Source organism: Gigantopelta aegis, chromosome 5 (assembly GCF_016097555.1).
Source record: "Gigantopelta aegis isolate Gae_Host chromosome 5, Gae_host_genome, whole genome shotgun sequence".
Taxonomy (NCBI): domain Eukaryota; kingdom Metazoa; phylum Mollusca; class Gastropoda; order Neomphalida; family Peltospiridae; genus Gigantopelta; species Gigantopelta aegis.
In genome coordinates, this window is record NC_054703.1 from 3657631 (window position 1) to 3683004 (window position 25374).

Sequence of the window (25374 nt, forward strand, 5' to 3'; positions counted from 1 at the left end):
CACTGATTACACCGCGTCTGCGCTGGCACGAACTGCACATCTGACAGCAGCAGACATAAAACACGCAGTCAGACTGATTACACCGCGTCTGCGCTGGCACGAACTGCACATCTGACAGCAGCAGACATAAAACACGCAGTCATACTGATTACACCGCGTCTGTGCTGGCACGAACTGCACATCTGACAGCAGCAGACATAAAACATGCTCTGTATTCTGAGAGCGACAAACTCAGCTTCTGTGGTTTTAGGCCGGGTGTTTCTAAAAATAGAGCTCAACACGTATTGCAAACACTGAATGTATTAGACAGAATATTGCATGTTTTATATTAATTTTTTGTAATGATTTGTGTACTTTATATTTATATCTATGTTCTATGGAAATAAATATAAAATAGATAAATCATTGAAAAATAAATATAAAACACGAAATAAAGCATTACAGAGGTAGAAATATTAAGTCTATGCATGCATTTTTGAAATCTGGAAGTTGTTGGCTTATTGGAATGGAAGGGATAGGCCATAATTATTAAGTAAATCTACTTTTTGACAATTGTTATTCAATTTTATTATAAAAATTAATCATATATATTTATTTAGCTTATATTATTCTGGGACAATATTAAAATATATCTTGTAGTTTTAACTCACACTGACGTGAGCGCATGCACACCTATACGAATAATGGAATTTCTCATTCCTAGAGGGATTATTTCAAAGGTCATATCTTGTAGTTTTAACTCACACTGACGTGAGCGCAAGCACACCTATACAAATAATGGAATTTCCCATTCCTAGAGGGATTATTTCAAAGGTCAGTTAATTGATTGTCGTTGTCGGTATTGTTTTAAAGCTTAAGCGATTAGCTTCCAAGAAGAACTAAAGTCCTGACACACATGATGACATAACGGTCCACATATTACTGTAATAAACAATTAGTACGCTTTTATGCTTTGTAATATGATAAAAACGTACATCGTATATTTTGGTAAAATGTTTTGTTTTTATTCATTTTTTTATCGGTCGCCTACCACTGTAGCATTTACAATATCCAAACTAAACACACGTGTGCGCGCATATTATTACATTTATACTGAGGAGTAATATAAATGTTTAGGCTATTGTCTATTAGAGTCAAAAGGGAACCGGTGAATTGGCTTGTAATTCCATAATGAATAAACACAATATATAGAAGGACAGCCACTCCCGAGGAAATCCTTTACTGGACATTTTAACACTCTTGCATCGCCACAAAGTTTACTTAATCTCTCTTACATCGCCATAAAGTTTACTTAATCCCTCTTACATCGCCATAAAGTTTACTTAATCCCTCTTACATCGCCACAAAGTTTACTTAATCCCTCTTGCATCGCCACAAAGTTTACTTAATCCCTCTTACATCGCCACAACGTTTACTTAATCCCTCTTACATCGCCATAAGGTTTACTTAATCCCTCTAGCATCGCCACAAAATGTACGTAATCCCTCTTGCATCGCCACAAAGTTTACTTAATCCCTCTTACATCGCCATAAAGTTTAGTTAATCCCTCTTACATCGGCACAAAGTCTAGTTAATCCCTCTTACATCGCCATAAAGTTTACTTAATCCCTCTTACATCGCCACACAGTTTATTTAATCCCTCTTGCATCGCCACAAAGTTTACTTAATCCCTCTTGCATCGCCACAAAGTTTACTTAATCCCTCTTACATCGCCATAAAGTTTACTTAATCCCTCTTGCATCGCCACAAAGTTTACTTAATCCCTCTTACATCGCCACAAAGTTTACTTAATCCCTCTAGCATCGCCACAAAGTTTACTTAATCCCTCTTACATCGCCATAAAGTTTACTTAATCCCTCTTGCATCGCCACAACGTTTACTTAATCTCTCTTACATCGCCACAAAGTTTACTTAATCCCTCTTACATCGCCACAAAGTTTACTTAATCCCTCTTACATCGCCACAAAGTTTACTTAATCCCTCTTGCATCGCCACAAAGTTTACTTAATCCTCTCTTACATCGCCATAAAGTTTACTTAATCCCTCTTACATCGCCATAAAGTTTACTTAATCCCTCTTGCATCGCCACAAAGTTTACTTAATCTCTCTTGCATCGCCACAAAGTTTACTTAATCTCTCTTACATCGCCACAAAGTTTACTTAATCTCTCTTACATCGCCACAAAGTTTACTTAATCTCTTACATCGCCATAAAGTTTACTTAATCCCTCTTACATCGCCACAAAGTTTACTTAATCCCTCTTACATCGCCACAAAGTTTACTTAATCTCTCTTGCATCGCCACAAAGTTTACTTAATCTCTCTTACATCGCCACAAAGTTTACTTAATCCCTCTTACATCGCCATAAAGTTTACTTAATCCCTCTTACATCGCCACAAAGTTTACTTAATCTCTCTTACATCGCCACAAAGTTTACTTAATCCCTCTTGCATCGCCACAAAGTTTACTTAATCTCTCTTGCATCGCCACAAAGTTTACTTAATCTCTCTTGCATCGCCATAAAGTTTACTTAATCTCTCTTACATCGCCACAAAGTTTACTTAATCTCTCTTACATCGCCATAAAGTTTACTTAATCTTACATCTTACTTAATCTCTTACATCGTTTACTTAATCTCTCTTACATCGCCACAAAGTTTATTTAATCCCTCTTACATCGCCACAAAGTTTACTTAATCTCTCTTACATCGCCACAAAGTTTACTTAATCTCTCTTACATCGCCACAAAGTTTACTTAATCCCTCTTACATCGCCACAAAGTTTACTTAATCTCTCTTACATCGCCACAAAGTTTACTTAATCCCTCTTACATCGCCACAAAGTTTACTTAATCCCTCTTACATCGCCACAAAGTTTACTTAATCCCTCTTGCATCGCCACAAAAGTGCCACTTACTAGTTTACTAAATCCCTCTTAGATGCATTATCTTTTTCTCTCAAGGACATCGCCACAAAGTTTACTTAATGTTCTCAATTTTACGGCCATATCGCCACAAAGTTTACTTAATCCCTCAATCTCATAGACGCCATAAAGTACTTACTTAATGGCCTTTGTTGAACCAGTTATGGATCACTGGTCAATACAATTTTCATAGACGACCATACTAACTACATTGTAATACACGACACGCAGGTGACATATAGGGTGACTACCACGAAATACAATCTCATAGACGACCATACTAACTGCATTGTAATACACGACACGCAGGTCACCTATAGGGTGTCTACCACGAAATACAATCTCATAGACGACCATACTAGCTGCATTGTAATACACGACACGCAGGTCGCCTATAGGGCGTCTACCACGAAATACAATCTCATAGACGACCATACTAGCTACATTGTAATACATGACATGCAGGTCAAATGAATTATTAGTTTAAATCTATTTAGTTATAACATTAAACGAGGTAAAAAAAGAAAACAAATGGTCGTCTATGGGATTGTATTTGGTGGTAGACACCCTATAGGCGACCTGCGTGTCGTGTATTACAATGTAGCTAGTATGGTCGTCTATAAGATTGTATTTGGTGGTAGTCACCCTATAGGCGACCTGCGTGTCGTGTATTACATTGTAGCTAGTATTGTCGTCTATGAGATTGTATTTGGTGGTAGACACCATATACGCCATCTGCGTGTCGTTTATGACAATGCTTTGGGAGATTATTGGGTTATTGACCTCTAACCGTGAACGTGCTATGATCATATCGGCGAAATCGTACCGGAGATAAGATAAGCGGAGTGTCCTCTAGCAGGGTTATCTTTAAGTGTAAGGATATGACTAGAGTGAACTCAATGTAACACTGTGAATTTCCCCCAGCCGTATTCTGTTTATGTTAGACTATCTCTAGAGCGAACTCAATGTAACACTGTGAATTTCCCCCAGCCGTATTCTGTTTATGTTACCCTATCTCTAGAGCGAACTCAATGTAACACTGTGAATTTCCCCCAGCCGTATTCTGTTTATGTTACCCTATCTCTAGAGCGAAGTCAGTGTAATATACTGTGAATTTCCCCCAGCCGTATTCTGCTTATGTTAGACGATCTCTAGAGCGATCTTAATGTAACACACTGCCAGTTTGTCTGGCTCCCTTACAGTAGGAGTACACCGGCTATAGAACACACTGCCAGTTTGTCTGGCTCCCTTACAGTAGGAGTACACCGGCTATAGAACACACTGTCAGTTTGTCTGGCTCCCTTACAGTAGGAGTACACCGGCTATAGAACACACTGTCAGTTTGTCTGGCTCCCTTACAGTAGGAGTACACCGGCTATAGAACACACTGCCAGCGAATTCTGGATTTGAAGTGTTAACGCTGAAGTGTGTGACGTGATGTGAATCAATCATAGGGTGTCAAAATGTTCAGTATTGGTTACGTCATCCTTTTGCTGCAACCGGAGCTGCACAACGATGAGGCATGGGCGCAACAAGATTTTGAATGCTGTTTTGAGGAATGTTCTGGGAAATGTTTTGCCATTCATTCCTTAGCGACAAGTACAGGTCTTGTAGTGTTTGTGGCATAGGGATCCTTTGGCGAACTCTGCAATTTAGTACGTCCCAGGGATGTTCAATTGGGTATAAATCTGGCGATGTTGCTGGTATGACAAGACACGAGCGTTGTTTTGTTTTGTTTTGAGCGTTTTATGTCCAAATGTCCGTCTAGCTCTCTTACAGTCAGAGTACTCGGGCTAGTGCAATGTGTGACCCGACATTGTCGTGCTGAAAGATACCACCATTGACGTTAATCAGTGGAACAACGTGATGCTGCAGTGTCTCGTCCCGGTAGAAGTTGATAACGGTTTGGAGGGAAATTCGTCTTAGTGCAACAATTTGGATAGCTGTGGAGGTTGCTGCCCTAAATCGATCCCAAAGGTAGAGCAACTGGATGTATCGATTTGGGTTGGGTTCTTCACTCTTGGTCGGCCTAACCTTGTTCTCTACGAGTGCTTCCTGTGTTACTGTAACGCATCCAAAGTCTGCTTATAGTGGCTCAGCAAACCCCCATATCTCGGGCAACATCACCCTGGTTCACACCTGCTAGATGACGTCCAGTAGCATTACGGCGTTGTTCTTCTGTAAGCTTTGGCATTGTAACCTCAACCTCTGTGGAAGAACTGTAAGTCGGAGACAATCACCAATACTGTCCTTTATACCCGTATTGTAACGATGTAAGAGCTGTTAATTGTGACACCATTTGGCTGCACGTGCCATGTGCAACCTGTGATTTATCAGTTTCACGTAAAGTTGGACTGAGGGCTGCGTTTTGGGGTCACGGTCAAAGTTTGATAGTGATTTCATTGCAGGGTATGAATATTCTTTGCTGTGTGTTTAAAGGGACATCCCTGAGTTTGCTGCATTGTAAGATGTTTCCGACTAATAAAATATTTCTACGATTAAACTTACACATTAAATATGTTTTCTGGTTTAGAATATCAGTGTCTGTATATTCAATGCGTTTCTGGTCGTCTAAATATTTGTAAGAAGCCCAAACTGGATTTTGTCTTGAAATATTTTCGTACGTACGATTTTGTTTTTTTTAATAAAATGAAATTGACCTAGTACAAATATTAGAACGATCAGAAACACGTTTAATATAGAGCTACTATTATTTTATGCAGAAAAATATATTTGATATGTAATTACAATCGTCAAAAAGTCTCTGTTAGTCGATATCATCTTAAAAATTGCAGCAACCTCAGGAATGTTCCTTTAATGAAATTATATGTTCATATTTGTCAGACATATATTCAAGTAGTTGGTGGTGTAACAGAACTTGTTTGGGAGAGTATATAACGACAAGTACGTTTAGTCATAGAGTTGTAGGGAGGCAGGCTGGGTTTTGCACGAATTAAACGAAAATGCCCGAATCTTGATAACAACATTTATTCATATTAACATTACTACCAAACAGTTATATACAGTACGAATGTTTACATCTATTGCATAGAGAATGATACATTCGTGTCCGTTAGATACTATTTATTTCACAACGGGTAGTTTTAAAATGTATTTATTGAGCCAAAGCGAATTTGATACATTTGTAAACAACGAGTTGTGAGATAAATGGTATCTAACGAACACGAATGTATTATTCCATTTCTTACATATCCCCAAAAACCAGGTTTTAAGCAAATTTTAGCATCTTTTTGACTAAAAGTTATTTACAGCCCTTTCATTTGTAGCTAACTTACGCGTCACAGACAAATGATTGTGAGGTTAAGTATACGGCATGGCGTAATCGATTTCGACCGTGCTGCTTTTTCATTGAATGTATGGCACTGGTGACCTGGTCATCACTTAAGAGAAGCCAGCTCCCCTGCAATTCTTAACGACCATTTGGTCGTAGGCAAAAGTTAAATTATCAGATTGTAGTACTAAGTTCAGCCTATCTTTATTGTGACGTATGACGGGCAATAGTTAAATTATCGGATTGTAGTAGTAAGTTTGGCCTATCTTTATTGTGTCGTATGGCGGGCAATAGTTAAATTCCACATTGTAGTACTAGGTTTGGCCTATCTGTCTTGTGACGTATGACGGGCAATAGTTATATATCACATTATAGCACTAAGTTTGGCCTATCTGTATTGTGACGTATGGCGGGCAATAGTTAAATTATCAGATTGTAATACTAAGTTCAGCCTATCTGTATTGTGACGTATGACGGGCAATAGTTAAATTCCACATTGTAGTACTAAGTTCAGCCTATCTGTATTGTGACGTATGGCGGGCAATAGTTAAATTCCACATTATAGTACTAAGTTTGGCCTATCTGTCTTGTGACGTATGGCGGGCAATAGTTAAATTATCAGATTGTAATACTAAGTTCAGCCTATCTGTATTGTGACGTATGACGGGCAATAGTTAAATTCCACATTGTAGTACTAAGTTTGGCCTATCTGTCTTGTGACGTATGACGGGCAATAGTTAGATTCCAGATTGTAGTACTAAGTTTGGACTCTCTGTCTTGTGACGTATGACGGGCAATAGTTAAATTATCAGATTGTAATACTAAGTTCAGCCTATCTGTATTGTGACGTATGACGGGCAGAGTTAAATTCCACATTGTAGTACTAAGTTTGGCCTATCTGTCTTGTGACGTATGACGGGCAATAGTTAAATTATCAGATTGTAGTACTAAGTTTGGCCTATCTGTATCGTGACGTATGGCGGGCAATAGTTAAATTCCACATTGTAGTACTAAGTTTGGCCTATCTGTCTAGTGACGTATAACGGGCAATAGTTAAATTCCACATTTTAGTATAAGTTCAGCCTATCTGTATTGTGACGAATGACTGACAATAGTTAAATTCTACATCGTAGAACTAAGTTAGGTCTATCTGTATTGTGACGTATGACGGGCAATAGTTAAATTATCAGATTGTAGTACTAAGTTCAGCCTATCTGTATTGTGATGTATTATGGGCAATAGTTAAATTCCAGATTGTAGTACTAAGTTCAACCTATCTGTATTGTGACGTATGACAGGCAATAGTAAATTCCAAATTGTAACACTAAGTTCGGCCTCTCTGTATTGTGACGTATGACGGGCAATAGTTAAATTATCAGATTGCAGTACTAAGTTCGGTCTATCTCTATTGAGATGTATGACAGGCAATAGTTAAATTATCAGATTGTAGTACTAAGTTTGGCCTATCTGTATTGTGACGTATGACGGGCAATAGTTAAATTGTCAGATTGTAGTACTAAGTTTGGCCTATCTGTATTGTGACGTATGACGGGCAATAGTAAATTCCAAATTGTAACACTAAGTTCGGCCTCTCTGTATTGTGACGTATGACGGGCAATAGTTAAATTATCAGATTGAGTACTAAGTTCAGCCTATCTGTATTGTGACGTATGACGGGCAATAGTTAAATTATCAGATTGCAGTACTAAGTTCGGTCTATCTCTATTGAGATGTATGACAGGCAATAGTTAAATTATCAGATTGTAGTACTAAGTTTGGCCTATCTGTATTGTGACGTATGACGGGCAATAGTTAAATTGTCAGATTGTAGTACTAAGTTTGGCCTATCTGTATTGTGACGTATGACGAGCAATAGTTAAATTGTCAGATTGTAGCACTAAGTTTGGCCTATCTGTATTGTGACGTATGACGGGCAATAGTTAAATTCCAAATTGTAACACTAACTTCGGCCTATCTGTATTGTGACGTATGGCGGGCAATAGTTAAATTATCAGATTGTAGTACTAAGTTTGGCCTATCTGTATTGTGACGTATGACGGGCAATAGTTAAATTGTCAGATTGTAGTACTAAGTTTGGCCTGTCTGTATTGTGACGTATGACGGGCAATAGTTAAATTGTCAGATTGTAGCACTAAGTTTGGCCTATCTGTATTGTGACGTATGACGGGCAATAGTTAAATTCCAAATTGTAACACTAAGTTTGGCCTATCTGTATTGTGACGTATGACGGGCAATAGTTAAATTCCAAATTGTAACACTAACTTCGGCCTATCTGTATTGTGACGTATGGCGGGCAATAATTAAATTATCAGATTGTAGTACTAAGTTTGGCCTATCTGTATTGTGACGTATGACGGGCAATAGTTAAATTATCAGATTGTAGTACTAAGTTTGGCCTATCTGTATTGTGACGTATGACAGGCAATAGTTAAATTATCAGATTGTAGTACTAAGTTTGGCATATCTGTATTGTGACGTATGACGGGCACGCTGCCAGTGCACTGTGCCGTTAGAGATAAGACAGTTGGCGCTGTTACTCTGGACACGATACACGTGAGCTGTTTCCTTCTTTCCATATGTTAAACACACGCACACACTCACACACGCACGCACGCACACTTCATACTTACATTCATTCATTCATTCATACATACATACATACATACATACATACATACATACATACACACACATACATACATACATACATACATACATAGATAGATACATACATAAACGCAGGCATATGCGTATGAGTTTGGATGTGTTTGTGTAACAGATAAATGAACCTCTGAAGACATGTGCCATATCAAAGGCTCGGGTTTACAACATTCATTCACTCGGGACAGATAGTTCATAATTCCTCGTACCTCGTTAGTTATTCTCCAAATACTATACTGAAACGAATGATGTAAAGAGTATATTCCTGAAAATCTAGTCGGAAATTTGCGAGTCGAGTTGGGCTTATGTCACGTGACCTATATTTGTGGTCATCATATCCATAAGCAAAGCAGATAGTGTTGGAGCAACACATCAAATAGACCTCTTTCACATTCACATTGCGCATGGGCGCGAATAGTAACATCCCTTACCGAATTAGGTCAGATCAGGTCATAGGGCTTTACGTGCACATTCAGAGCAAGCTGTTGTAGCGCACGCCTGTTTTGGGCACAAGAGCCGGCCTCGGCCGACTCCTCCGTCCAGGACAGGAAAGGTGGGGGTGGGGGGTGGGGGGAGGGACCGCCTGAACTGGCAAGTGAGCAGGCGGAGGGGGGTGGGGGGGGGGGGGGGTAATGGTGCTATGGAATTTTGAATGGAGCAAGAATTATGCCAAAAGATAAAAGATGCGCAAGTTTGATTGACGAATTTGGGCGCAATTTTGAACGGTCGGTCAGAAAGAAAGTTCCGGAGCTAATATAGGTTTTGACATTAGTTCATCGAGAGTAGCTCGTAAATTAGACCTCTATGATGCTGTGGTGTCTCCCTAGGTTGCCCATAGGGCCCTTACAATGGCCTGACCGCTTCTGGTCGTTGCATGACAATAAGACCGAATTAGAATGTATCCAGGCTATATACAACTTGGGGGGCATGATCGACAGTTGTCATGAGTGTCGTGAGTAGCTTTGTAGGAGCTGTAAATCCCTAGCGACTAACGGACATATTTCGTATCAGATGGTAAAATGGCTGTGAAAAACGGTCTACTAAAGTTTACATCGGAATGGTTTAAGACCGAAATCAGTGAAACATCATCTTAGACGAAGTTTCTGGAGCCACCTGTCAAGTGTTTTAACAACGCAAAACTAAAAGATTCATACAATAAAATTAACTTAGTGGAATGTGTTCGCTACTTTTAACAATTATAACTATAGTTAAATATTCACAGGGATTTCCAGTGATGTTTAATTCTCCACATGCATCAGTATTTAAAATTTAATAAAATATGCCTCCCCTTGCCCTTAAAACCCCCCAACAAAACCTCTACCTAATGCAGACCTTTATCGCAGCTCTATTTTCCTCTTAGCGTTTCATTAGACAGTCGTACAACTACTAAACAATGTTAAATGTCTATCCACAAATTATTTCTGTATTTCTTTATCTTATTTATCTTATTTTATTTATTTATCTTATTTTATTTATCTTATTTTATTTATTTTATTTAGTTATTTATTTTATTTTATTTTCACTATCATTTATATCAAACTTCACTTGAAATAATATCTGATATTTATGAAGTTTAAAGCATATATTTATTTGTAGCGCCGTGGCCTTATTTATTATTTTATTTATCTTATTTTATTTATTTATTTTATTATATTGATTTCTTTTATTTTATTTTATTACTTTACACTTTTTTATTATTAGTTGCATGTATTTATTTATTTATTTATTAATCAATTTATTTTCTTTGTTTGGTTGATTCTTTCTTTATTTACACTTCATCATTTATATTAGTCATATACAACTTCATATGAAATATCTGCGCACACATTAATATTATTTCAGTCCAATATCCGATATTTATCGTGTAGGCCTACTGATCCGAACTGATGGTGCCTCGGGCGTTAAAAACATATTTTTGGGGGTTGGCTACTGATAGAATAATTATTCATGGAGATATTCACATTCCTATTGCGTGGCCTCCCAATGTCTCATGTCTGTGTTATTTCAGAATGCTGTACCAACCTCTTCTCGCTGTGATCGTGCTGGCCGTGCTAGTTGTCTGCCCGACAGAGGGCGCCACCCTGGGCTCGTGGCTCTGCCTGGCCTCCAAGATGATGGCGGCGCTGTTTGAGAGCCACTCGGACCGCCACTGCTCGCTGCAGAGGTTCACCGAGTCCTTTAACCTGATGACGCGTGTCAAGTGCGCCAACTGCGACAAGTTCTTCCACTGCACCGCCAACTACAACGCCGTGTTCGGCTGTCAGGCGAGCCAGGCAAACAGAGACGCGGCCGAGACCATCAGGTGGGCGTGTGTGTGTGTATGTGTGTGTGCGTGTATGTGTGTGTGTGTATACGTGTGTGTGTGTGTATGTGTGTGTATGTGTGTGTCTGTGTGTGTGTGTGTGTGTGTATGTGTGTGTCTGTGTGTGTGTGTATGTGTGAGTGTGTATGTGTATGTGTGTGTGAGTGTGTCTGTGTGTGTGTCTGTGTGTGTGTCTGTGTGTGTGTGTGTGTCTGTCTGTCTGTGTGTATGTATGTGTGTATGTGTATGTGTGTGTGTGTGTGCGTATGTGTGTGTCTGTGTGTATGTGTGTGTCTGTGTGTGTGTCTGTGTGTGTGTGTGTGTATGTGTGTGTGTATGTGTATGTGTGTGTGTGTGTCTGTGTGTGTGTGGCTGTGTCTGTCTGTGTGTATGTATGTGTGTATGTGTGTGTGTATGTGTGTGTGCGTATGTGTGTGTGTGTCTGTGTGTGTGTGTGTCTGTGTGTATGCATGTGTGTATGTGCGTGTGTGTGTGTGGTATGTGTATGCGCGTGTGTGTATGTGTATGTGTGTTTGTGTATGTATCTGTGTTTGTGTATGTGTGTGCGTCTCTGTGTGTGTGTCTGTGTGCGTGTGTATGTGTCTGTGTATCTCTGTGCCGGTATGTTTGTGTGTGTGTATGCGTGTGTGTGTGTGCCTGTGTGTGTGTGCGTGTGCGCATGTGTGTGTGTGTGTGTGTGCGCATGTGTGTGTGTGTGTGCGCGTGTGTGGGTGTCTGTCTCTCTCTCTGTGTGTGTGTGTCTCTCTGTCTGTGTGTGTGTGCGTTTGTGCAGAACGCACAACTCGTGAAGGCCACCGCAGACCGTTGCAACTTTGTCGCATGCAATTAAAATTGCATGATTGCAAGTAACTTTTTTCTCGTTGCACTAATCTACACATGCGACACCCAGCAATTTTACTCTAGCAGTGATCACGTGACAGTCAAAATAGCGGCAATCAACTTTGTTTTGACGGTGGTCATCGAGACATGTTCTACACCATATGTGTTATGAGGTAGATGAGAGAATGTACGTAAAGTAGCACTGAATTCGTCCTGCACGCGTTTCGGTCTTTTAGAATATCACCTCACATTGTGTTTAGAAAACCTACATAGACATGCTTGGTATTCCAAGCGCTGATTTCATCTCTGCAAGACACATCTCCCTTTTAGTCCTGTTGCTACATTCAGGGAATGCTGAGTCAGAAAGACATGGCAATGTCTGCCTAATCATCACAATGCATCCTCTTTTTCTGTAGACCACAGGCTGCTAGTTGCTGCCGTTGTGTGTCATGTGATCACTATCTATCAGTTCATTGGCAGTTTAAATTATTGCTTCAACGTGTTTTGCAGTGAAGGCGCACACGTTTGCGACAGCGTGCAATGACATGTTTGATCGGAGCAATGTCAGTTGCATGCAACAAACATTGTACCTTGTCGCAAAGGTCTGTGGTGCCCATGACGTAAATGTGGTTAATGGATATAAAACATGGTTAATTAGACTACACACGAGAAAAAGAAACATCATAGTGATTCATACATCTATTCACTTTATGGTCCATGGACCAAATTTTTTCAGGTGACCTATGATTTTTTGGGGACACTCCATTAATATGAGGATATATCTATAATATGTGAAAATTTCAAGGTGTAATGACTTTTAAATTTTGACCGAATAGTATCATTTCCCCTTAAAACCAGACCCAAAATGTTTTTTGCGAAGTTGTTGTCAAATATGGGTAGATGATATTACGTATGTTTTCCTTTCCAGGAAAGGCTATTTCACTTTTATAAACATTACTGAACATCCTACTTTAAAATTTGTGGGGGCCAAAAAAAAAAAGAAGAGAGAAAACAATAACTCCTGGACAGTGACGTAGTTCGTGTGCTTTTTCTCACACAGCCAGGGTTGCGTTCATCACGCGATAGAGCGCTTTCCTGGGTTTCTCAAGCTGTAGGATGAAAACCCCTCAGCAAATAAATCATGTTTTCTTCTCACACAACATGTTCCCACATTAAAGGTTGTGCTATATAACGTTCTGTTTATAGAAAATAGTAGCATAAGGGCCAGTATAGAATCATGACCTTTGATCTTGACCTACTTTCCCTGTGACCTTGATCTACTTTCCCGTGACCTAGACACGGGACCAGTGACCTACTTAGAATGGCTAATGTGCCGTGTGCAATGTCCTTCTGACCCGGCCTCGACCTACAGACCCAACCTCGACCTACAGACCCAACCTCGTGCTACTGACCCGGCGTTGAACCCTGACTTTGAGTCATAGCCTGACCATGGCATACTTGTGCAGGTGCGTGTCTTTCCGCACCTATTGAGAGGGACAACACCCAGCCTAGCCCACTGGATACTTGTGCAGGTGCGTGTCTGTCAGCACCTATTAAGAGGGACAACACCCAGCCTAGCCCACTGGCTATTTGTGCAGGTGCGTGTCTGTCCGCACCTATTGAGAGGGACAACACCCAGCCTAGCCCACTGGCTACTTGTCTCCTGGTACGGACCGAACTCTTGACTCGGCAAGGTAACGTTTATGACGAGGGCACATACGCACACACATTTACCTTTATTGAGATCTGTTTAAAGTAAGATGTATGGTAAAGGTAGGTTCTCGCACCATTGTGACATTTAAAGGTCACTTTTGGGATCATTTTAGAGGTCTGTGGAAGTCGAAATCTATATTTGTGTTTTACATTGTTTTAATATCTATGAAAAAAAAATTTCTTCTAAAAAGTGTGAGTTAAGGTTTACTCTTGATTATAACTAATTGATCAGTATATATTGCAATATTTATATAAACTAAGGGAAATCTGGAATTAAAAAATGTATTTATTTGACAATATTGATTTCGTGTGACACATCCTTCCCAAAAGGTCTTAATGCAGGTTTTAGACCAATATCAATTTGTAGAATCGTTTCATGTACCACAAAGTATGATTGAATATATAGCTCAGTTGCACCCTTGCTAAATGGAAGTATTTCAGAACTTCTGGGTTTTTTGTAATATCCTTAATCCCAAAATCTGATTCAGTAGCTCCATACACGTAACACACATCTACCTCAGTGGGTTCAGGGGGTCCACAACACACATCTACCTCAGTGGGTTCAGGGGGTCCACAACAGACATATACCTCAGTGGGTTCAGGGGGTCCACAACAGACATATACCTCAGTGGGTTCAGGGGGTCCACAACACACATATACCTCAGTGGGTTCAGGGGGTCCACAACAGACATATACCTCAGTGGGTTCAGGGGGTCCACAACACACATATACCTCAGTGGGTTCAGGGGGTCCACAACACACATATACCTCAGTGGGTTCAGGGGGTCCACAACAGACATATACCTCAGTGGGTTAAAGGGTCCACAACACACATATACCTCAGTGGGTTCAGGGGGTCCACAACACACATATACCTCAGTGGGTTCAGGGGGTCCACAACACACATATACCTCAGTGGGTTCAGGGGGTCCACGACACACATATACCTCAGTGGGTTCAGGAGGTCCACAACACACATATACCTCAGTGGGTTCAGGAGTCCACAACACACATATACCTCAGTGGGTTCAGGGGGTCCACAACACACATCTACCTCAGTGGGTTCAGGAGGTCCACAACACACATATACCTCAGTGGGTTCAGGGGGTCCACAACACACATATACCTCAGTGGGTTCAGGGGGTCCACAACAGTTTCACTCTGTAAGAATGGCAAGAACACTGTTGGTTTCATTAATAATTAATGAAACATTGGAACTGCACTTATGTCAAATGAATGCCACATCTATAAATTTGCTAAATTTACCTTTCTCTTTCCTACTCCTAAAAGTTTTGTGGCCTTTTTATTGTTTCTCAATACAAGTGTCAAAGATAATATCATATTGTCTTGTGGAACCATCAATCTTTCCCAAAACTATGTTGACAAATGTCGCAACACACACACTCACACACACACACACACACACACACACACACACACACACACACACACACATGTATATGTATATGTATGTATATCTATATATATATATAGATATATATATTCAATATATTTCAATTCAGCCTACACCAAAATAAAAAATTAAACAAAAGCATATATAAATTCATATTTCATAGTTATTCATCATCATCTTTGGAACTTTATTCAGGTTGAGAAACATATAATATAGTGAGTACGCCATTGTTCTTGCGTAGCGGCTGACAGAGAAAACAAGTTTGACGTATCATTAGAAACATGTACATTCCCAGCTAATGCACAGGTTTATTTTTTATACCTGCAATATCAATGCAAATTATAACAGCCTGTCAGTGTATATGCGTTGTAGAGCCAGTTATCTGTATATACAGATTATAACAGCCTGTCAGTGTATATGCGTTGTAGAGCCAGTTATCTGTATATACAGATTATAACAGCCTGTCAGTGTATATGCGTTGTAGAGCCAGTTATCTGTATATACAGATTATAACAGCCTGCCAGTGTATATGCGTTGTAGAGCCAGTTATCTGTGTATACAGATTATAACAGCCTGTCAGTTTATATGCATTGTAGAGCCAGTTATCTGTGTATACAGATTATAACAGCCTGTCAGTGTATATGCATTGTAGAGCCAGTTATCTGTATATACAGATTATAACAGCCTGTCAGTGTATATGCATTGTAGAGCCAGTTATCTGTACATACAGATTATAACAGCCTGTCAGTGTATATGCATTGTAGAGCCAGTTATCTGTACATACAGATTATAACAGCCTGTCAGTGTATATGCGTTGTAGAGCCAGTTATCTGTACATACAGATTATAGCAGCCTGCCAGTGTATATGCGTTGTAGAGCCAGTTATCTGTACATACAGATTATAACAGCCTGCCAGTGTATATGCGTTGTAGAGCCAGTTATCTGTGTATACAGATTATAACAGCCTGTCAGTTTATATGCATTGTAGAGCCAGTTATCTGTGTATACAGATTATAACAGCCTGTCAGTGTATATGCATTGTAGAGCCAGTTATCTGTGTATACAGATTATAACAGCCTGTCAGTGTATATGCATTGTAGAGCCAGTTATCTGTACATACAGATTATAACAGCCTGTCAGTGTATATGCATTGTAGAGCCAGTTATCTGTACATACAGATTGTAACAGCCTGTCAGTGTATATGCATTGTAGAGCCAGTTATCTGTACATACAGATTGTAACAGCCTGTCAGTGTATATGCATTGTAGAGCCAGTTATCTGTACATACAGATTGTAACAGCCTGCCGGTGTATATGCATTGTAGAGCCAGTTATCTGTACATACAGATTGTAACAGCCTGTCGGTGTATATGCATTGCAGAGCCAGTTATCTCTAGATACAGATTGTAACGGCCTGTCGGTGTATATGCATTGCAGAGCCAGTTATCTGTATATACAGATTATAACGGCCTGCCAGTGTATATGCGTTGCAGAGCCAGTTATCTGTATATACAGATTATAACGGCCTGCCAGTGTATATGCGTTGCAGAGCCAGTTATCTGTATATACAGATTATAACGGCCTGCCAGTGTATATGCGTTGCAGAGCCAGTTATCTGTATATACAGATTATAACAGCCTGCCAGTGTATATGCGTTGCAGAGCCAGTTATCTGTGTATACAGATTATAACAGCCTGCCAGTGTATATGCGTTGCAGAGCCAGTTATCTGTGTATACAGATTATAACAGCCTGCCAGTTTATATGCATTGTAGAGCCAGTTATCTGTGTATACAGATTATAACACCCTGCCAGTGTATATGCATTGTAGAGCCAGTTATCTGTGTATACAGATTATAACAGCCTGTCAGTGTATATGCACTGTAGAGCCAGTTATCTGTATATACAGATTATAACAGCCTGTCAGTGTATATGCACTGTAGAGCCAGTTATCTGTACATACAGATTATAACAGCCTGCCAGTGTATATGCACTGTAGAGCCAGTTATCTGTACATACAGATTATAACAGCCTGTCAGTGTATATGCATTGTAGAGCCAGTTATCTGTACATACAGATTATAACAGCCTGTCAGTGTATATGCACTGTAGAGCCAGTTATCTGTACATACAGATTATAACAGCCTGTCAGTGTATATGCATTGTAGAGCCAGTTATCTGTACATACAGATTATAACAGCCTGTCAGTGTATATGCATTGTAGAGCCAGTTATCTGTACATACAGATTATAGCAGCCTGTCAGTGTATATGCATTGTAGAGCCAGTTATCTGTACATACAGATTATAGCAGCCTGTCAGTGTATATGCATTGTAGAGCCAGTTATCTGTGTATACAGATTATAACAGCCTGTCAGTGTATATGCATTGTAGAGCCAGTTATCTGTACATATACAGATTATAACAGCCTGCCAGTGTATATGCATTGTAGAGCCAGTTATCTCTATATACAGATTGTAACAGCCTGTCGGTGTATATGCATTGTAGAGCCAGTTGTCTGTATATACAGATTATAACAGCCTGCCAGTGTATATGCGTTGTAGAGCCAGTTATCTGTATATACAGATTATAACAGCCTGTCAGTGTATATGCGTTGTAGAGCCAGTTATCTGTATATACAGATTATAACAGCCTGCCAGTGTATATGCGTTGTAGAGCCAGTTATCTGTATATACAGATTATAACAGCCTGCCAGTGTATATGCGTTGTAGAGCCAGTTATCTGTATATACAGATTATAACAGCCTGCCAGTGTATATGCGTTGTAGAGCCAGTTATCTATATATACAGATTATAACAGTATATGCATTGTAGAGCCAGTTATATACAGATTATAACAGCCTGCCAGTTTATATGCGTTGTAGAGCCAGTTATCTGTATATACAGATTATAACAGCCTGCCAGTGTATATGCATTGTAGAGCCAGTTATCTGTGTATACAGATTATAACAGCCTGTCAGTGTATATGCACTGTAGAGCCAGTTATCTGTATATACAGATTATATGCAGTGTATATGCACTGTAGAGCCAGTTATCTATATATACAGATTATAACAGCCTGCCAGTTTATATGCGTTGTAGAGCCAGTTATCTGTACATACAGATTATAACAGCCTGCCAGTGTATATGCACTGTAGAGCCAGTTATCTGTACATACAGATTATAACAGCCTGCCAGTGTATATGCACTGTAGAGCCAGTTATCTGTACATACAGATTATAACAGCCTGTCAGTGTATATGCACTGTAGAGCCAGTTATCTGTACATACAGATTATAACAGCCTGTCAGTGTATATGCACTGTAGAGCCAGTTATCTGTACATACAGATTATAACAGCCTGTCAGTGTATATGCATTGTAGAGCCAGTTATCTGTACATACAGATTATAGCAGCCTGTCAGTGTATATGCATTGTAGAGCCAGTTATCTGTACATACAGATTATAGCAGCCTGTCAGTGTATATGCATTGTAGAGCCAGTTATCTGTACATACAGATTATAGCAGCCTGTCAGTGTATATGCATTGTAGAGCCAGTTATCTGTACATACAGATTATAGCAGCCTGTCAGTGTATATGCATTGTAGAGCCAGTTATCTGTACATACAGATTATAGCAGCCTGTCAGTGTATATGCATTGTAGAGCCAGTTATCTGTACATACAGATTATAGCAGCCTGTCAGTGTATATGCATTGTAGAGCCAGTTATCTGTACATACAGATTATAGCAGCCTGTCAGTGTATATGCATTGTAGAGCCAGTTATCTGTACATACAGATTATAGCAGCCTGTCAGTGTATATGCGTTGTAGAGCCTGTTATCTGTACATACAGATTATAACAGCCTGCCAGTTTATATGCGTTGTAGAGCCTGTTATCTGTACATACAGATTATAACAGCCTGCCAGTTTATATGCGTTGTAGAGCCTGTTATCTGTATATACAGTATAACAGCCTGCCAGTGTATATGCGTTGTAGAGCCAGTTATCTGTATATACAGATTATAACAGCCTGTCAGTTTATATGCGTTGTAGAGCCAGTTATCTGTATATACAGATTATAACAGCCTGCCAGTTTATATGCGTTGTAGAGCCAGTTATCTGTATATACAGATTGTAACAGCCTGTCAGTGTATATGCATTGTAGAGCCAGTTGTCTGTATATACAGATTATAACAGCCTGTCAGTGTATATGCGTTGTAGAGCCAGTTATCTGTATATACAGATTATAACGGCCTGCCAGTGTATATGCGTTGTAGAGCCAGTTATCTGTATATACAGATTATAACAGCCTGCCAGTGTATATGCGTTGTAGAGCCAGTTATCTGTATATACAGATTATATAGAGATTATAACAGCCTGTCAGTTTATATGCATTGTAGAGCCAGTTATCTGTGTATACAGATTATAACAGCCTGTCAGTTTATATGCATTGTAGAGCCAGTTATCTGTATATACAGATTATAACAGCCTGTCAGTGTATATGCATTGTAGAGCCAGTTATCTGTATATACAGATTATAACAGCCTGTCAGTTTATATGCATTGTAGAGCCAGTTATCTATATATACAGATTATAACAGCCTGTCAGTGTATATGCATTGTAGAGCCAGTTATCTGTGTATACAGATTATAACAGCCTGTCAGTTTATATGCATTGTAGAGCCAGTTATCTGTGTATACAGATTATAACAGCCTGTCAGTTTATATGCATTGTAGAGCCAGTTATCTGTATATACAGATTATAACAGCCTGTCAGTGTATATGCATTGTAGAGCCAGTTATCTGTATATACAGATTATAACAGCCTGTCAGTGTATATGCATTGTAGAGCCAGTTATCTGTATATACAGATTATAACAGCCTGTCAGTGTATATGCATTGTAGAGCCAGTTATCTGTATATACAGATTATAGCAGCCTGTGAGTGTATATGCATTGTAGAGCCAGTTATCTGTACATACAGATTATAGCAGCCTGTCAGTGTATATGCGTTGTAGAGCCAGTTATCTGTACATACAGATTATAGCAGCCTGTCAGTGTATATGCGTTGTAGAGCCTGTTATCTGTACATACAGATTATAACAGCCTGCCAGTTTATATGCGTTGTAGAGCCTGTTATCTGTACATACAGATTATAACAGCCTGCCAGTTTATATGCGTTGTAGAGCCTGTTATCTGTATATACAGTATAACAGCCTGCCAGTGTATATGCGTTGTAGAGCCAGTTATCTGTATATACAGATTATAACAGCCTGTCAGTGTATATGCGTTGTAGAGCCAGTTATCTGTATATACAGATTATAACAGCCTGCCAGTTTATATGCGTTGTAGAGCCAGTTATCTGTATATACAGATTATAACAGCCTGCCAGTTTATATGCGTTGTAGAGCCAGTTATCTGTATATACAGATTGTAACAGCCTGCCAGTGTATATGCATTGTAGAGCCAGTTATCTCTATATACAGATTGTAACAGCCTGTCGGTGTATATGCATTGCAGAGCCAGTTATCTGTATATACAGATTATAGATTATAACAGCCTGCCAGTGTATATGCATTGTAGAGCCAGTTGTCTGTATATACAGATTATAACGGCCTGCCAGTGTATATGCGTTGTAGAGCCAGTTATCTGTATATACAGATTATAACGGCCTGCCAGTGTATATGCGTTGTAGAGCCAGTTATCTGTATATACAGATTATAACAGCCTGCCAGTGTATATGCATTGTAGAGCCAGTTATCTGTATATACAGATTATAACAGCCTGTCAGTGTATATGCATTGTAGAGCCAGTTATCTATGTATAGAGATTATAACAGCCTGTCAGTTTATATGCATTGTAGAGCCAGTTATCTGTGTATACAGATTATAACAGCCTGTCAGTTTATATGCATTGTAGAGCCAGTTATCTGTATATACAGATTATAACAGCCTGTCAGTGTATATGCATTGTAGAGCCAGTTATCTGTATATACAGATTATAACAGCCTGTCAGTTTATATGCATTGTAGAGCCAGTTATCTATATATACAGATTATAACAGCCTGTCAGTGTATATGCATTGTAGAGCCAGTTATCTGTGTATACAGATTATAACAGCCTGTCAGTTTATATGCATTGTAGAGCCAGTTATCTGTATATACAGATTATAACAGCCTGTCAGTGTATATGCATTGTAGAGCCAGTTATCTGTATATACAGATTATAACAGCCTGTCAGTGTATATGCATTGTAGAGCCAGTTATCTGTATATACAGATTATAACAGCCTGTCGGTGTATATGCATTGTAGAGCCAGTTATCTGTATATACAGATTATAACAGCCTGTCGGTGTATATGCATTGTAGAGCCAGTTATCTGTATATACAGATTATAACAGTCTGTCGGTTTATATGCATTGTAGAGCCAGTTATCTATATATACAGATTATAACAGCCTGTCAGTGTATATGCATTGTAGAGCCAGTTATCTGTGTATACAGATTATAACAGCCTGCCAGTGTATATGCGTTGTAGAGCCAGTTATCTATATATACAGATTGTAACAGCCTGCCAGTGTATATGCGTTGTAGAGCCAGTTATCTGTATATACAGATTGTAACAGCCTGCCAGTTTATATGCGTTGTAGAGCCAGTTATCTGTATATACAGATTATAACAGCCTGCCAGTGTATATGCGTTGTAGAGCCAGTTATCTGTATATACAGATTATAACAGCCTGCCAGTGTATATGCGTTGTAGAGCCAGTTATCTATATATACAGATTATAACAGCCTGCCAGTTTATATGCGTTGTAGAGCCAGTTATCTGTACATACAGATTATAACAGCCTGCCAGTGTATATGCACTGTAGAGCCAGTTATCTGTACATACAGATTATAACAGCCTGCCAGTGTATATGCGTTGTAGAGCCAGTTATCTGTATATACAGATTATAACAGCCTGCCAGTGTATATGCGTTGTAGAGCCAGTTATCTATATATACAGATTATAACAGCCTGCCAGTTTATATGCGTTGTAGAGCCAGTTATCTATATATACAGATTATAACAGCATGTCAGTGTATATGCATTGTAGAGCCAGTTATCTATATATACAGTATCTAGTAAAATGTATTGCCAAAAAAACCCAAACAAATAATAATAATTATAATATTGTAAAATAAATGTATTTTTCGTTCCAGGTTTCCCAGTTAACATGCAAATTATACCGACCAATTAGATACAGTTAATAATCAAGAGTAAAGCTTTAATAGCACTTTCAGGAATGAACCCAGACTTACAGATTAAAAAACAATGACACCCGAAAGGTCAAAATAACACAAGTACCTACCTTTATCATAAACCATACTCTATATAGATGTCAATAAAGGTCATTTTAGCGTGGGTACCTACCCTCACCATAAACTTTACCCGGCACAGATCTCAATAATCATGGGTACCAACTTTTGGCAAAGTGCTACTATTAAATATTTAAAAGACGTGTCTTAGACACTTGTAAACACATTGTTCTCGATAAATTGATTTTAATATCAAGATTCCCCTTAGTTTGCATGTACACTTTAATGATCTAATGCAATCATATCTATGAATGTGGAATATTTGCAAATATCCCTACCCTCAATGTTGTGAACAATGTAAAAACTTAAGTTTCCTTAATTTGACCCTAAATGAACTTAAATGACCCCCAAAATGACCTATAAAGGTCACCCTTGCGTAGATACCTACCCTCACCATAAACTGCATCTATCCTCACCATAAACCATACACTGTATAAACCTCAGTAAGCAAACCATGCCCCGAAATCAGGACGTAAACTTATGCTAGTCATCTCCCACTTTCCTTAAATTATGGATTTGCCCCTGAAATTTCAATACGGAAGCAACCCTACTAGATGTTTAATGGATATATCTATAAATCAAAGTAACAATATGAACATTATTGATCAATATTATTGGAAAGAAATAAAAGAAATCAATGATGTGTGTCATTTACAGCATTATCAAAAACATTGACCTTCATTTGACTTTGAAAATGTAGGTCAAATTGACCAATTATGAAAATCCAGAAAATAAAAATGGAAAGTTTGAATATTAAACGTCATAAAAACATGTTTAAAGAGTTTAATTTCCCCTATAACTGAAATTTGGTGTCTGCCCCATGGACTGCTGTTTTGGGGTAGCGGCAGATCGAACACAAATGTACTTTGAAGTACCATTAAAAGTATGAAACTCCCAATTAACGTCCAGGTGTAAGCAAGTAAGAGTTCAAGATCTGAAATCTACACACATTATTACATGGCTCTGTCTCCTCTCTCAGAGTCTATTTCTCTCGGTCTCTCGGTCTCCTCTCTCAGACTCTATTTCTCTCGGTCTCTCTGTCTCCTCTCTCAGACTCTATTTCTCTCGGTCTCCTCTCTCAGACTCTATTTCTCTCGGTCTCTCTGTCTCCTCTCTCAGACTCTATTTCTCTCGGTCTCTCTGTCTCCTCTCTCAGACTCTATTTCTCTCGGTCTCTCTGTCTCCTCTCTCAGACTCTATTTCTCTCGGTCTCCTCTCTCAGACTCTATTTCTCTCGGTCTCTCTGTCTCCTCTCTCAGACTCTATTTCTCTCGGTCTCTCTGTCTCCTCTCTCAGACTCTATTTCTCTCGGTCTCTCTGTCTCCTCTCTCAGACTCTATTTCTCTCGGTCTCCTCTCTCAGACTCTATTTCTCTCGGTCTCTCTGTCTCCTCTCTCAGACTCTATTTCTCTCGGTCTCTCGGTCTCCTCTCTCAGACTCTATTTCTCTCGGTCTCTCTGTCTCCTCTCTCAGACTCTATTTCTCTCGGTCTCCTCTCTCAGACTCTATTTCTCTCGGTCTCTCTGTCTCCTCTCTCAGACTCTATTTCTCTCGGTCTCTCGGTCTCCTCTCTCAGACTCTATTTCTCTCGGTCTCTCTGTCTCCTCTCTCGACAGACTATTTCTCTCGGTCTCCTCTCTCAGACTCTATTTCTCTCGGTCTCTCTGTCTCCTCTCTCAGACTCTATTTCTCTCGGTCTCTCGGTCTCCTCTCTCAGACTCTATTTCTCTCGGTCTCTCTGTCTCCTCTCTCAGACTCTATTTCTCTCGGTCTCCTCTCTCAGACTCTATTTCTCTCGGTCTCCTCTCTCAGACTCTATTTCTCTCGGTCTCCTCTCTCAGACTCTATTTCTCTCGGTCTCCTCTCTCAGACTCTATTTCTCTCGGTCTCTCTGTCTCCTCTCTCAGACTCTATTTCTCTCGGTCTCCTCTCTCAGACTCTATTTCTCTCGGTCTCTCTGTCTCCTCTCTCAGACTATTTCTCTCGGTCTCTATTTTTCTCGGTCTGTCTCTATTTCTCTCTCTCCCTCTGTCTCTCTTCACAAAGTTTTTAATAGCCATGTGTTTAAGACTAAGGTGGGAAATGAATGACTAAGTAACGCCGTCCTGTCTCGTCTTTCAGTAACTGCCGGGAGACAGGAACGGAGAACTCGACGGACAGCATCGCAGACCAGGCAGCAAACCACTTTGGTAGAAACGGCGGGAACTGTGGCGAGCGATATCTGTGTGCACACAACTGCATGTTCAACCCAATCAACAACACCTGTCTACCGAGTAACTGTCAATAGCACCTGTCTACCTAGTAACTGTCAATAAAACATGTCTACCTAGTAACTGTCAACAACACCTGTCTACCTAGTAACTGTCAACAACACCTGTCTACCTAGTAACTGTCAATAGCACCTGTCTACCTAGTAACTCTCAACAACACGTGTCTACCTAGTAACTGTCAAGAGCACCTGTCTACCTAGTAACTGTCAAGAGCACCTGTCTACCTAGTAACTGTCAATAACACCTGTCTACCTAGTAACTCTCAACAACACCTGTCTACCTAGTAACTGTCAAGAGCACCTGTCTACCTAGTAACTGTCAATAGCACCTGTCTACCTAGTAACTCTCAACAACACCTGTCTACCTAGTAACTGTCAATAGCACCTGTCTACATAGTAACTGTCCACAACACCTGTCTACCTAGTAACTCTCAACAACACCTGTCTACCTAGTAACTGTCAATAGCACTTGTCTACCTAGTAACTCTCAACAACACCTGTCTACCTAGTAACTGTCAATAGCACCTGTCTACCTAGTAACTCTCAATAACACCTGTCTACCTAGTAACTGTCAATAGCACATGTCTACCTAGT

General features: G+C 39.6%; 1 protein-coding gene across 1 annotated transcript; it reads left to right on the forward strand.

Annotated features, from left to right (window-relative positions):
* Positions 1-4384: 4384 nt before the first annotated feature.
* On the forward strand, positions 4385-24891 carry LOC121373474. Its single transcript, XM_041500139.1, has 3 exons — positions 4385-4536; positions 10904-11197; positions 24633-24891. The coding sequence occupies exons 1-3, from the start codon at positions 4385-4387 to the stop codon at positions 24796-24798; spliced, it is 612 nt and encodes a 203-aa protein (XP_041356073.1). The 3' UTR covers positions 24799-24891.
* The last annotated feature ends 483 nt before the right edge of the window (positions 24892-25374 follow it).

Coding starts and splice junctions, on each gene's coding strand:
- LOC121373474 (XM_041500139.1), top strand. CDS start 4,385: ATGTTCAGTATTGGTTACGTCATCCTTTTGCTGCAACCGGAGCTGCAC. Junction 4,537..10,903: donor ACAAGTACAGGTCTTGTAGT/GTTTGTGGCATA, acceptor GTGTTATTTCAG/AATGCTGTACCAACCTCTTC. Junction 11,198..24,632: donor GACGCGGCCGAGACCATCAG/GTGGGCGTGTGT, acceptor CTCGTCTTTCAG/TAACTGCCGGGAGACAGGAA.